At 38.9% G+C, this 12,673-nt stretch overlaps 1 protein-coding gene across 20 annotated transcripts in view; it reads right to left on the bottom strand.

Annotated features, from left to right (window-relative positions):
• The window catches only part of CYRIB (CYFIP related Rac1 interactor B), a 142,822-nt gene that overhangs the window by 4,480 nt on the left and 125,669 nt on the right, over positions 1–12,673 (bottom strand). For all 20 annotated transcript variants that reach the window (XM_040261759.1, XM_040261777.1, XM_040261762.1 and 17 more), the window contains 6 exons: positions 7,522–7,658; positions 6,367–6,444; positions 4,247–4,363; positions 3,185–3,264; positions 1,823–1,949; positions 314–384 (listed from right to left, as the gene is read on the bottom strand). In XM_040261759.1, the coding sequence (XP_040117693.1) occupies positions 314–384; positions 1,823–1,949; positions 3,185–3,264; positions 4,247–4,363; positions 6,367–6,444; positions 7,522–7,658 (610 nt within the window). The remainder of the gene's footprint in view (positions 1–313; positions 385–1,822; positions 1,950–3,184; positions 3,265–4,246; positions 4,364–6,366; positions 6,445–7,521; positions 7,659–12,673) is intronic.

The raw sequence follows: 12,673 nt of genomic DNA, 5'->3' as shown, positions 1-12,673 counted from the left end.
TTCTTAAAATTTTCCTGTTTTCTGAGTTTTATACAATTACTTTTATTAAAAAAAAAAAAAAAGCAGTGCATCCTTTGAGGCAGGCAGAAAAGTGAAAGCCACCCTCCACGGCAAAGAAATGAAGCTGCTATTTTCTGTGGGACACATACACACACATTCTTCATTATAAAAAATACTGTGACCAATATTTGAAAGCAAGATTACCAATAAGCAACATGAGATCTTCACATTTCTAACATTTATGTGTTATTCACACATGAAACATCATCTTAACACGTCCACCTTATCCACATTTACCTGTGCGCATACCCACCTGAGAGCATTGAGAAGACCTTCTACACTGTTAGGAGGCTGGTCCTTAAGAACCTTGATACAGCCTTTCATCTAAGTAGAAAATGAAACAGAAAAGGTGAAACATTGAGTTTTCATCTAACATTCATTCTCAAAACAGTTAATACTTGAACCAGCTCTGTAACTATGGCACTCATGAGAAATTACACACTAGAAATGTCAAAACAATTATTCTTAGAATAGGGGGAAAAAAATCTACCCGTGTTATTTTCAGTTTGTCAATCAAACAGAACTTTTTGGAAACCAAATCAGATGAACAGAACATACCCAACACACTAATGAGAAAACTAAGGGTTTACTAAAGTAGGACATTCTGGAAACGTTGTTGAGTAGCCTTTTAAAGGATGGAATGGACACACCGGTAAGAAAAAGAGGCATTCGAGGTACACGAACCCAATAAAAAAAAAGTAAGAAAGCTCATCACATGCAGAGGGCTAAGGTGAATCGCATAGGGCAGTTCACAGAGGGCCTCAAAAGCCAGGAGGACTCATGGGGAACTGATGGGGATGGCAGCAGAAACTTGTCACAGGCTTCACAGAAAGGGAACAACTTGATGAAAATGATCCACAAGAAAGACGAGCCCGATTACTGTGAGAAAGCATAGCATGGCAGAAACACCACAGGCTTTGAAAGCCGTGGAGATGCGGATTCAAAATCCAGGTACCGTTCACTAGCAATTACATTAAGAAATCTCCCTAAACTTTCTTTCTCTATTAATACAGGGGAAATAACACCTACATCCTAAGAGTATTTTCAAAGTTAAATGAGAGAGCCAATGTTGAAATTCCTGGGACACAGTAATGACTCAAAATATGTTGATTTTCTCTTTACATAGGATAGATGAAGACAAGAAGACTGATTAATCATCAGTTCTCTATACATGAAATGTCAAGAGTCTGTCAAAGGGTAACTGAAAGACAATTCTCAGTAAGTACTGGTTAAAATTCTCATGAACCAGATGTGAGAGTGAGGCGAGAAATTACAAAGTAGAGAAAAGTTCAGGCTACAACCACAAATTATGATGACTGGGAGGAGGAGGACAGTATATAGTCTTCAGCTTTCTTCACTGGGGCACCTCTACTGACTTTTAATATATACTTGAAAGTAAATCTTTTGTTTAAAAATGGCCTTCAGTCAAAGGAATGAAACGATACAATGAAAAGATTTTTTAATGTTTCATTATTTATTTACATATACTGCCAAATATGTGGAAGTACCACTTTATGAGTGAAGCTTCCCCACAAGGAGATACTCTAGAACAGTGCAGTCACCTTCAGTCATTCTATTCCACCTGTACCTGGGCTATAAGAAATACCATAAGAGAAGAGAAAACCAAAATATACCATTATCACAAACTATAAAACTAAATTTTGAGACAGAGTGTAGCCGGCCAGCTCTTTAAATAAAAGTCTATGGTTTCCACTTATGTTTGAAATTACTGGGAATTACATAAAAAACAAATACAACTTACATCAATTTTTGAAGTTTTGGCAAATGCTCCCACTGGATGCACGTGGTCATAGAGTATTATGACGCCCACCATTACCCTCAAGCAGAATGACACTGTCTCTTCATTTGTAAATCTGCTTCTGTATTCCCTGGAGGGTAGGAAACATAAAGGTGGATGAGGCCCATCACAGACTCATGAGCTGGCTGATGCTCAAAGTTATCTCCTGTTGATATATAAAAGGGACGCTGAGATTATACCCTCACCTTCTCGGCAACGAGATTCCCAGAGAAATAAAGGGGCGGAACAGTTATCACTTACACATCTTGGTGTCATATGCATGTTGGTGTCTTGCCCCTTCTGCTCAGCAGGGATCAGACAATTTTAGAGAGATTAAAAGTAGCCCCAAAGTAAAAGTTTGGGGATGGGTGCTCTGAAAGGCTGTCATCATCAATGTGATGAGAAAAGCCACTAGCTTAATAGAGAAAGTATTGGCATTTATAGATGTTAACGTGATCTAAACATATTACTATACTGCAGGCTTTTAATAGTCTAAAATTCAATCATAGTCTTCTCTCAAACGGGAAAAAGGAAACAGCACTTTTCGTCTACAAGGAGGGCAGTATGGCATAGCAGAAAGAGTCCAGACCACAATGGAGACACCCAAGCTTGTGTGTGAGGTCAGTCACCATGCACAAGTCCCTTCACTCCCCAGGACCCTGCTCCTCTAGATTGAGGGTGACAACGCTCTGAGGATAAGCAGTTGCTCTCTTACTTCAAAAGGTTTTCCAATAAGATGAGTATATAAAATTGTTTTGGAAAATAAAAAGCTCCACAAAACTAAAGTTATATAATAAAATCATACTATTCAGGAATATAGGAAGAATTCTTTCTGCCTGCTGACAGGAAAATCCAGACAGAAAACATTGTGGTATGTGTTACAAATGGTTTGACAGAGAGGAGAAACCCAGAAGAGAATTTAGGTTAGTGCTGGGGACAAAGACTGAGGACTAATAACTAATGCTGAGAGGAAGGGATAAGCATTTGAGAATATTTCTAGCCCTCTAGCAAAAAGGCAAAGTGCTCTTTGAAAAGGAAAGAGAATACCTGAGAGGCATAACCAGACGAGCTTTAAAGTTCTTCCCCTATCCTCTCAAAAGCACACAAAACCCCTATTCTGAAGCATCTGACTGGTCTGATGAACCTGAAAACCAAATGTACTTTATACATTTAACCAGAACCTACATTAAGCTGTGTAATTATTTTAAGTTTGTTTATTACATACTTGGGATATATTTAATTCCACCTTCCAAATATGACATATTCATATCTTTGTCAATCATTTCAACAGGACTGTTAAAGTGAAAAAGATCAGCAAATACTTACGGTGTTTCAAGCATGACTCTGCACACACTAGCCATGGTGCTTAGACAATCTGTGGTATTCTCTATTGGTAAATTTTTATTCTGTAAAAGTGTACAGAGAACAAAAGAGTGATGAACAGCTACTACTTATGAAAAATTTAAAACCTACCACAACATGAAAAACTATCAACTTTAAAATCTGATTCCTCCTCTAAATTTTGTTTTTGAAAATGCACTAGAAAAGAAAATGCACTAGATTCTAGGTACTGTTCTAAGCTCTGAGGACACAGCTAGGAGCAAGACAGCTGAGATCCTCCCATCTCTCAAGAAGCCCTTACATTTGAGAGCTGGGCGGGAACAGCCACGACATGCAGACGACGTCCCAAGAGACCCGCGACACGTGGATTTGATCCTAAGGGCCCTGGGAAGTCGACTGGAGACCTTTCCCCCCTCCAAAACCTATTCATTTTTAATTGAAGGAAAACTGCTTCACAATATTGTTGGCCTCTGCCATAGGTATACATGCATCTCCTCCCTCTTTAACTTCCCAAACTGGAAACCTTTTACGCAGAGGAAGAAGGGAACGTGGTTTGGGTCTTAAGAAGACTACTTGGCTACACTCAGGAGACAGGCCCAGTGGGTCAGAGCATGAATGCAGAAATCCAGGTAGGAAGAGGTGGGGTGCTACAGAGAGGTAGCTCGAGGTAGTCGTAAAGGGTCAACTTCTCAGACTCAGCGTACACTTTAATAAGAAGAACCAATAAGACTGCCTTGTCTGATGGAGTGGATGTAGGGGTGAGATAAAGAAAGGAACTGGCGATGAAAACCCCTAAGTTATCTGCTTGTACAGTGTCAAGACCTCACTGTGGTCAGCAGACCATGGAGGTATTGACTATCCACCCTAACGGTGACTGCCGATAGGTGGCAGGTGTGTACACGTGGATCTCAGGGGAGAGGACCAGACTCAGTGCACAAGGCGCATCTATCAGCTTAGAGGGTCTATAGTGGACTCACTGAGCCCATCCTATCTGAACACAGGCTGAAGAGAAATGACACAAAGAATAACTTCTTAGGCAATGCCTACCTCTGATACAAACTTCGTTGTAGCATCACTTAAGGTTTTCAGCATTGGCGTTGCCTCAGCATAAAACAAAGACATTCGATTTGCCAATTCATTATTTACTTCATTTTCTCCTTCTGCCTGTGTGGAAAAGAAGGACACTTAATATCAGCTCCTAAGTTATTAAAATAGTACTATAAATGGACCTAGGCAAGGTGCCTAGCTAATGCTTGCTAATCTATTAATAATAAATGCTTATATTCTAGACCCTCAAATGTACAAAACTTACATTATCTTTCACAAGAAAAAGATTAAAATATAAAGAAATTTTTTTAAAGATTAACTTCTTTAAAAATATTTTAAGTGATATTAAGCCATTAAATGAAACTTGAATGGGCTGCCTGCTGTATACAAGAGACCATCCAAATGCCACAGAGGACAGAAAGATGGCTATGATGTCACATCCTATTAGGAGCAAGCAAATATCCACACAGCTTATCTCAGTAACATGCTAAGAGACCAGGAATAAAGTGGGGCATGAGGGGAGGACTAAGACTGGAAGGAACTAAAACAGATGCATGGAAGGGCTAGACTTTGGCAGATGTTGATGAGCAGGTACACAGGGCATTTCAACCAGACAGGGGGCAGAATATGCTTTCAAATGCCTTGGCAGAGTGTAAATTCAAATAGGTCAGTGTAATAAGGGACAGCAACCAGTGAAAGAAAGCTGGAAGAGAAAGCTGGGGTCAGACTAAATCTTAGCTTCAGGTCATATTTTTCTTCTGTAGCTAACGGGAAGCCACTTAGCATTAGAAGAAAGGAGTAACAATTAGGCCAATCTTCAAAATAAAGTTAACTATTGATGGCAGACTGTACCAAAAAGAAAGAGATAGACAGTGTGCCAGAAAATAAGTTCTGCAGCTACAGAACAGTTGCCAAAAATGGTGGGAATCAGGCTCTCAACTAGGACACAAGTACTGAGAGATGGGAAGGGGGGCAGTGAAGAAATCTGAGAAAAATGGCACTTGATAGCGACTGAACTGACCTATAATTACTGAGAGCAAAAGGCACTACCAAGATGATTTCAGTGCCTTTGGTCTTGGATGATGGCAGGATGGCTATAACAGAAAATTGGGTCACTTTATTTTACATAGTGAGTATGAAAAAGACAGACAGTAAGGTCAGCCTCACAGAATAAACTGGCTTATGTAAAACCAAACAAATACATATAACAGATGCTTCATTAAAAGAAATCTTTCTTCTGATCCAGGCCTGTCTTAAGAGCAATGACTTCATAAAATATTTACTCAGTGGTCTTGTTTCTTTGGTTTTTTTAACTGGAGGACATCTGCTTTACAGTATTGTGGTGGTCTCTGATGATCCTTTTGGTTTTTTTTTTAACCTTTTATGCCACTTAACACTCCTTACAAACTTACATAGTATTTCTTCATTAAACTATCTACTTGAGGCCAGGGATGATCCTAGAAATTTTCTCTGCTTCTCATACAAATTAGCACAATATAGGTCCACAAAATATCCAGAGAAAAAGATAGTATTTTTCTCACACTTAAGGTTGGCATTTGATGTCTAGGAGAAAAGAGTATTAATTAAAATGAGACGTCGAGAGGCTAACAAGCCAGAAAAGATGCTATGTTAGCCGACCAACAGGCTCAGAGCCGTCTTCTCACACGGCAGTGTCAGACACAGACGTGCTTGGGGTCCAAGACCCCACTCCCCTTCCTGCCAGGGTTGGTGCTGTTCCTATAACGGGTCAACCTCTCCCCAAGAGTTTTCCAATCTAAGAACATGGGGACAAATAACTCATAACCACTAATTCATGAAACTTTTCTGCAGTTAAAACAAGAAAACAAAGAGAAATTTGTATCAATGTTATATAGACAAAAAGCAGTTTACTGAATTAGCTGTGGAACAAAGAACCAAGTAGAAAAACAGGTAAATACCATAAGGCTTGCTACATTTTTCTCTTTTTTCCCACAACTGTGGATGCCTATAATTATTAACTTTACTACTATCTTTAGCTTTATCTGAATGAATGAGGGAATGAATGAATGAGTAAAAGACAAAACTGAACAAATCGAGATCTGAATTATTATTATCACGCCATAATTCAAGCTTTAACTTACTGGAACATTATTAATCCTCATGCGACTCAATGTTCTTCTGTAATAGCTGAAGTCATTCTGTATGGCAGGATTTGTCATCTAAAGAAAACATTTATAAAAGAAAAAGTTATTTACTAAAGGATAGTATAAAAATTAAATAAAGTATCTGTTAGAGTTGAAATTAGTTAATTGACATTATTGAGTTTATAATACCACTTTAAGAACTAAAACCCTTATCCCCCAAGATGACAATCTGCACTTAGATTATGTAACACTGTTCTTATTGCACTGATTTGCTAACTGTCTCATGATAGACACAGAAGACTGTGCACACTGGTTTTCAGTCATAGTCAGTACACTGTCCTTGTTTCTTCTCATTAATTTCAGGTAACAGATGAAAAGGCTGCTCACCAAAAATGGTATTACAAAAAGGAATGTGTAGCCACTCACTGTGGGTTATTACAATTAATATACAGGGCAGTCGTCAAACAGACTAAAATTTTATAAACAAACCATCTGTGTTCAAAGTACGAATAAAGGAGAATAGCTGTCTATGATATAATGTTTATAAAATGCTGGAGTTAGGAATCTAGCTCTTCCATTTTCTAAACAAGGTACGTGGGGTGCTGGAAAGTCAGAGGACCTGCCTCATTGTTCGTTACTATGATAGAACCTAAAGTGGAATTAAGGTCTCCTGATACGAAATTTAAGGCTTCTTTCTTTAAATGCACTCCTTCTAGCAAAAAGGATGTTAGTAAGTAGATGCGGGGAAGGGGAGGGTGTGAGAGAGAAGACAGAAGGGAAGAAAGGAAAGAAGGAGAGGGGTAGGAGAAAGTAAGAAAAATCAATATTTTTATATATTAATAGAAGAATGCTGGAAAAAAAAACTGGGGATGAGCAGAAAAGAAAAAAATATTAGAAGATGTCAATATTGTTGTTTCAGAGATACTTTTTTAAATGAAGCTAAATGAAAACTGAATATTGAGCAATTTGTTGTTTGCTATGCTACACCAAAAAACCTGCACAATTTTTAAATCCAGTTTTCCACTTTTGCTGAGGAACAGCAGACATCATGCCACCACATGTTAATAAGGGCTCCAGGCATTTCCTCCTAGTACTCATTGAAAGATGCATGATTTTCTTCTATAACAAGGAGGACCAGCAGGACAATCCTACCTTAAGTTCATCAAACCGGAGTGTAAAATGAAGAATTTCTGCGAACTGTTTAGCAAGAGCCTGCTCTCGCTCTAGATGCTGGGTGGGAGAATACGGGGTACTTGTCAAGGCTCCCAGAAGACCTCTTAATGCTGCTTCTAAAGAACAAAACATTAAGATGTTGTTTGTATCTATTTATCAAAAAGCGAGCATTTTAAAAATATTTTGATTTCTATTTCCATAAAAATAAGGTTTCTTTAAAAGTTAGATTACCTAAACAGAACACTCAAACTGAGTACTGTTCCCCAGAATAGAAACCCTGAAGTGACTACCTCAATCTCTGTAAACCCAAATTCAGAATTATGAAGAATGTGGATCGGAATGAAATATCAGGATCAAAGGACAAATCTGACATTATTTTCACATTTTACACAGTGTTGATTTTTATGAAATGGTAACTGTGACTATGTCTTTTTTGGTGAAACTATGGTCAGTCATAACTGTATGTGGGTATGAATGAATTACCAACTTCACATACTTTGTGCTATTTATTTATAAACACAAACTATCTTCTTTCAGCTATGAAAAGAAGCCAAATATGTGGTTTAATAATTAGCTTCCTGAGTGTTGTAAAGCTCACTATCTCAGGGCCATAATATCAAAAATGCTAATTCATTACACAAATAAAATTGTCCCTTGAAACAACTGCTACTTTTGGAATGCCAGACTAATATTGTGTTTAAAAATGGAAATACTAAAAAAAATAATAATAAAAATATAGAAATACTGATTTCACTTCAAAAAAATCCCAGAAATCAAACTAATACTGTTACATACTACAGAATCATACTACAAGGCTAGTTTCTATTCAGAGAAAACAAAGTTTATAGAGTTAGATGGTGGTCTGCCATTTATGAATAAATGCTAGATTAATAAAGGTATTAATGAAAACAAATTTATCTCACATCATCAACTTTTAAAAACCTGAAAAATTACCAACTCTACCATTTATTTTTTTTCGATTTGATCTACCCAATTATGAACTAATACCCATACTTGTGTACTTAACCTAGTCTGTCATTTAACTTTCACTGTCAACTATGATCTGGACATTACAGATGGATAAACTGAGTTTCAAAGAGGTCAGACCCCCAAGGGTATATTTCATACATGCCAAGTGCTTCTGGCTTCACAGCCCTATTATTTCTACCATAATAAGCTGTTTTTCATATAAAATGACATTCTAAATAGCCTTCCATAACCTTATAAGATTAAATTATTGATTAGTACCAAGAGTAAGTACCCTTTATGCGTCTATTATGTGTCAGGTACTGAGCTAGACACTATTTGTAACCCACACAGTAACTTCAAATGATAGTTATCATCCTTTTTTAATAGTAAGTTAAAAAATATATTGATGGTCTAACACGGGTCAGGCACTGGGTACACAGATGAAGATGGACACACCCTATGCTCACACAGAGACTAATTATACAGAGAGAAGACAGACAACTTACTACAGCTGGGATATGTACTGAGAAGGGTATGGTACCGTGGAAAGGTATGAAAATGGAGCTTCACCCAGTTGCAGACTCAGGGAAAAACCTGCCTGAGTACATGACACCTGGACCGAAACTGGACTGCGCGCTAAGCATGAGCAAGAGTCTGCAGACAGACAGGGCAGGGAGCCCAACCCTGAACGGAGAGGGGCACGACCGAGCAGAGAAACTGCAAGACAACAATGCAGGTGGAACAGAGAGGCAAGGAGGAGAGGAACCTAAAACTAAAACCATATGTACATCATCTGTGTGCCACACGAAGCACCCTGGCCCTGTCATCTTAGCATCCCTAGAGAAACTAAGCAGGGTAGTGATCAGATTAGCATTTAAACTTCACTTCGGACTTCCCTAGTGGTCCAGTGGTTAAGAATCTGCCTGCCAATGCAAGGGACTCCGGTTCAATCCCTGGTCCAGGAAGATTCCACATGCCACAGGCAACTAAGCCTGTGAGCCACAACTACTGAGCCTGTAAGCCACAGCTATCGAGCCTGGGTACACAGAGCCTGTGCTCGACAACAAGAGAAGCCACTGCAACAAGACGCCCCAGGCACCTCAACTAAAGAAAGCTCTCAAGCAGGACCAGAGACCCAGCCAAAAACTAATAATTAAAAATAAAAACTCCACTTCATCTGCAGCATGGAGAACAGACTGTGGGAGTATGGATGACTTATCGAGTGGAGAAATAATGACAGATCAGTCCACAAAGTAGATCCAGAAGGGGGAACAAGGCCTGACTAGGAAGAGGATGCACCTTCAGAGACCAGAGCCATATATTCTCTTAGTGCCAGCCATCCACTATCAAAGACCAGTCTGAATCCTCAGGAAAGAACCCAAAGGATACGGACTGCAGGGGATTTGAAACAGCCAAGAAAGATAACCACCATTATTGTGTACTTCAGAACCTTCAAAATAGGTTTTGGTGAATTTAGCTCACTGAAGAGGAGCCAACGTGCTGGACAGACTCACTCACTATGATTTCTGGAGGTGGCCGCTGTCAGCCCTGCAACGGGAGGAAGACTAAGCAGACACAAAGCAGTTTGTGTACTGTCTGGACACACAACCTTCCCTTAGACAGCTGCCTCACTTGGGAAGGCCTCTGACCAAAACAAGCCAAGTACAGGATGTTTCTTAGGTCAGCAAGGTTAAACCATGTTGGAAAGCTCAGTATCTTCTGAATTAGTCCAGTGATCCCTCTCCTGGAGTCCAGCCCACAGCTGATCTGTGGTGCTCGAGCCAAGCAGGCTTCTCTTTGAAATTGTGAAGGGCCACATGGATTTTCACAGTTTGTGTGGTGCACCGGGTGCTGTGTTTGGTGTTTATCCTCACCTCTGGCTTGACAGCGCGGAAGAGAAGAGACAACAGAGGTTACGTGCACTTAAAGCAGAGGGCTCAACTCACTGGAGGTCCCAGTAGGACACTGAAGCTCACAGAATTTAAATGATAGAGCCAAGAGCACACAGCTAATAACCACCAACACCAGAATTCAAACACAGGCCATTAGGCCTTGAAAGCCTGAAATCTATTATTATTGCTTCTCCTAGATACCAACAAATATTTGATATGTCAGACACATGTATTCGTTAATGCATCACTCGCTCACTCGTTCAACACTGAGTTCCTATCACATGCAAGCAAGGGTATGCATCCCGTCAGCAAGGCAACTGGAAACGTGAGCCACGTTACCAGCCAAGAGATGAGGAGTGAACCACCAGATCTTCAATGTGCGCTTCGTTCGCACCTTTACAGAAGTCCTAGCCTACACAACCAAGGTTCAAAGCTTCCACACGACAGGATGAAAATCCCAGAGCTTTTTGCTACTACCTGTGTCATTACAACCTCTGGTGAGATGGAACACAGCACTTGTGCCAAAACACACACCACTCACCGGATGTAATTCTAGTAGTTAAAATATGAACGTGTAAGCCTGGTTTGACCTATTTTATAATTATTCCTTTTTTTTTTAATTGGCAAATGCTAAGAGACCAATATGAACGTGAGAAGGATCTATGCAGCAACAAAAGCATTTTAACTTCAAAAGCAGCTGGGAACTAGCAACACACAAGAAAACTCTTACTTAAAGTAGCAGTGATACTACTAAGAAGTAGAGCTACTTATTTAAAGTAGTAGTGAAGATAACCAAGAGGAAAACACCTAGGCCCCCTGAAGTTACAAACTTATGGATTACATAAGATACTTGACTGAAAGAACTGACCGCTATGCTTGAGGAAAATAGTTTATAATTCTTACTTCTATAAGAAAAGGACAATTTACACAAACGCTTCTATCTCAACTATTACTTGTCTTTGCATTTGACAGCATGTATTGCATCTAAGGAAAAATAGCAATTCTCCTACTTTCTAAAAAATACGGATATTAAAACAAAAACAAAAACAGGATTTCAACTTTGAAGCAGAGGTTGACACAAATGGCCAAGTAGTTTATTTAAAGACATAGAGAGAGCAAGATGTAAAAAAGCAGGATGCAGTAGGGACTCACTGCAACTAGAAAGCACATGCCTTAACTAATGGACACTGTCGGTTTGCCACTTAGCTTCCCCAACTGGAGGAAAGATCAATTGATCAGTTGTTGCCTAAGCTACTGATTTTTCCAAAGCAACCAAAGACTTAAGACACATACACACAAAACACAAACAATTACCAATTTTAAAATGTGGCAACTAATTAGGAAGTTTTAAAAAACAACATGAGCAAAACAAATCATATCTTGGGTCTAAATTTAGCTTATAAGCTCCCAAAAGGTATCACCAACTCAATGGAGGTGAGTATGAGCAAACTCCAGGAGATGGTGATGTACAGGGAAGCCTGGCGTGCTGCAGTCCATGAGGTCACAAAGAGTTGGACACGACTGGGCAACTGAACGACCAGCTTCTATCTTACAATACTAGTTTGCTTATTAAATTGTATGTACTCATTTAGGATATATAACATATTTATATGATTCAAAAAGTAAAACTATATAAACACATGTCAAAAACTTAAACTGAAATGTTTCAAACTTCTAACACAATCTACACCAGTTCCCACCCCACACTCCCAACTTCATAAAGTAAAACCTCTTCCAATTTACACAAGCAGCTAAATGGCTAAATCTTATCTGGTGTCTCTTCCTTCTTCAAGAAAAAGAACTCCAATTCTACTTATTCACTGTATTAAAGGCACAATTCTGATCTTGGAATAATTTTTCCCATACAAGGGAAAAAGCATACCGTTCCGAATTCTTTTTACTTAATAACTCCCTCGGTAACTTCACATATACCGTTAGCTTCCTAGTTCTCATCGTGTATTGATCAATCTTAGGAACACAAAAATCTAAATCACTGAGGAGACTGAGGATTACTTCCCACACATGGGAAAGGATTTGCTCCAGAGCTGGAAAGGAATTCTACTAGCAGTTCTCACAATAGGACACTTTAGGCTGCAAAAAAATCAGAAATCTTCTTATAGAAGTTTTAATTTGTTGAAGAAAATGGTCTAAATAACTTAAAAGACCTAGCCAAAAAGGAAGACAGCAACATTAAGCTATATAATCTTACAGTCCACCAAGCTGCTTTACCTATGAGACATATATGTTTAGCAGTGTGAACATGAAACCTT

Source organism: Oryx dammah, unplaced genomic scaffold (genome assembly GCF_014754425.2).
Source record: "Oryx dammah isolate SB20612 unplaced genomic scaffold, SCBI_Odam_1.1 HiC_scaffold_19, whole genome shotgun sequence".
NCBI lineage: Eukaryota > Metazoa > Chordata > Mammalia > Artiodactyla > Bovidae > Oryx > Oryx dammah.
Note: the sequence above shows the minus strand (reverse complement) of the source record. Positions and strands in the feature narration are given on the sequence as shown.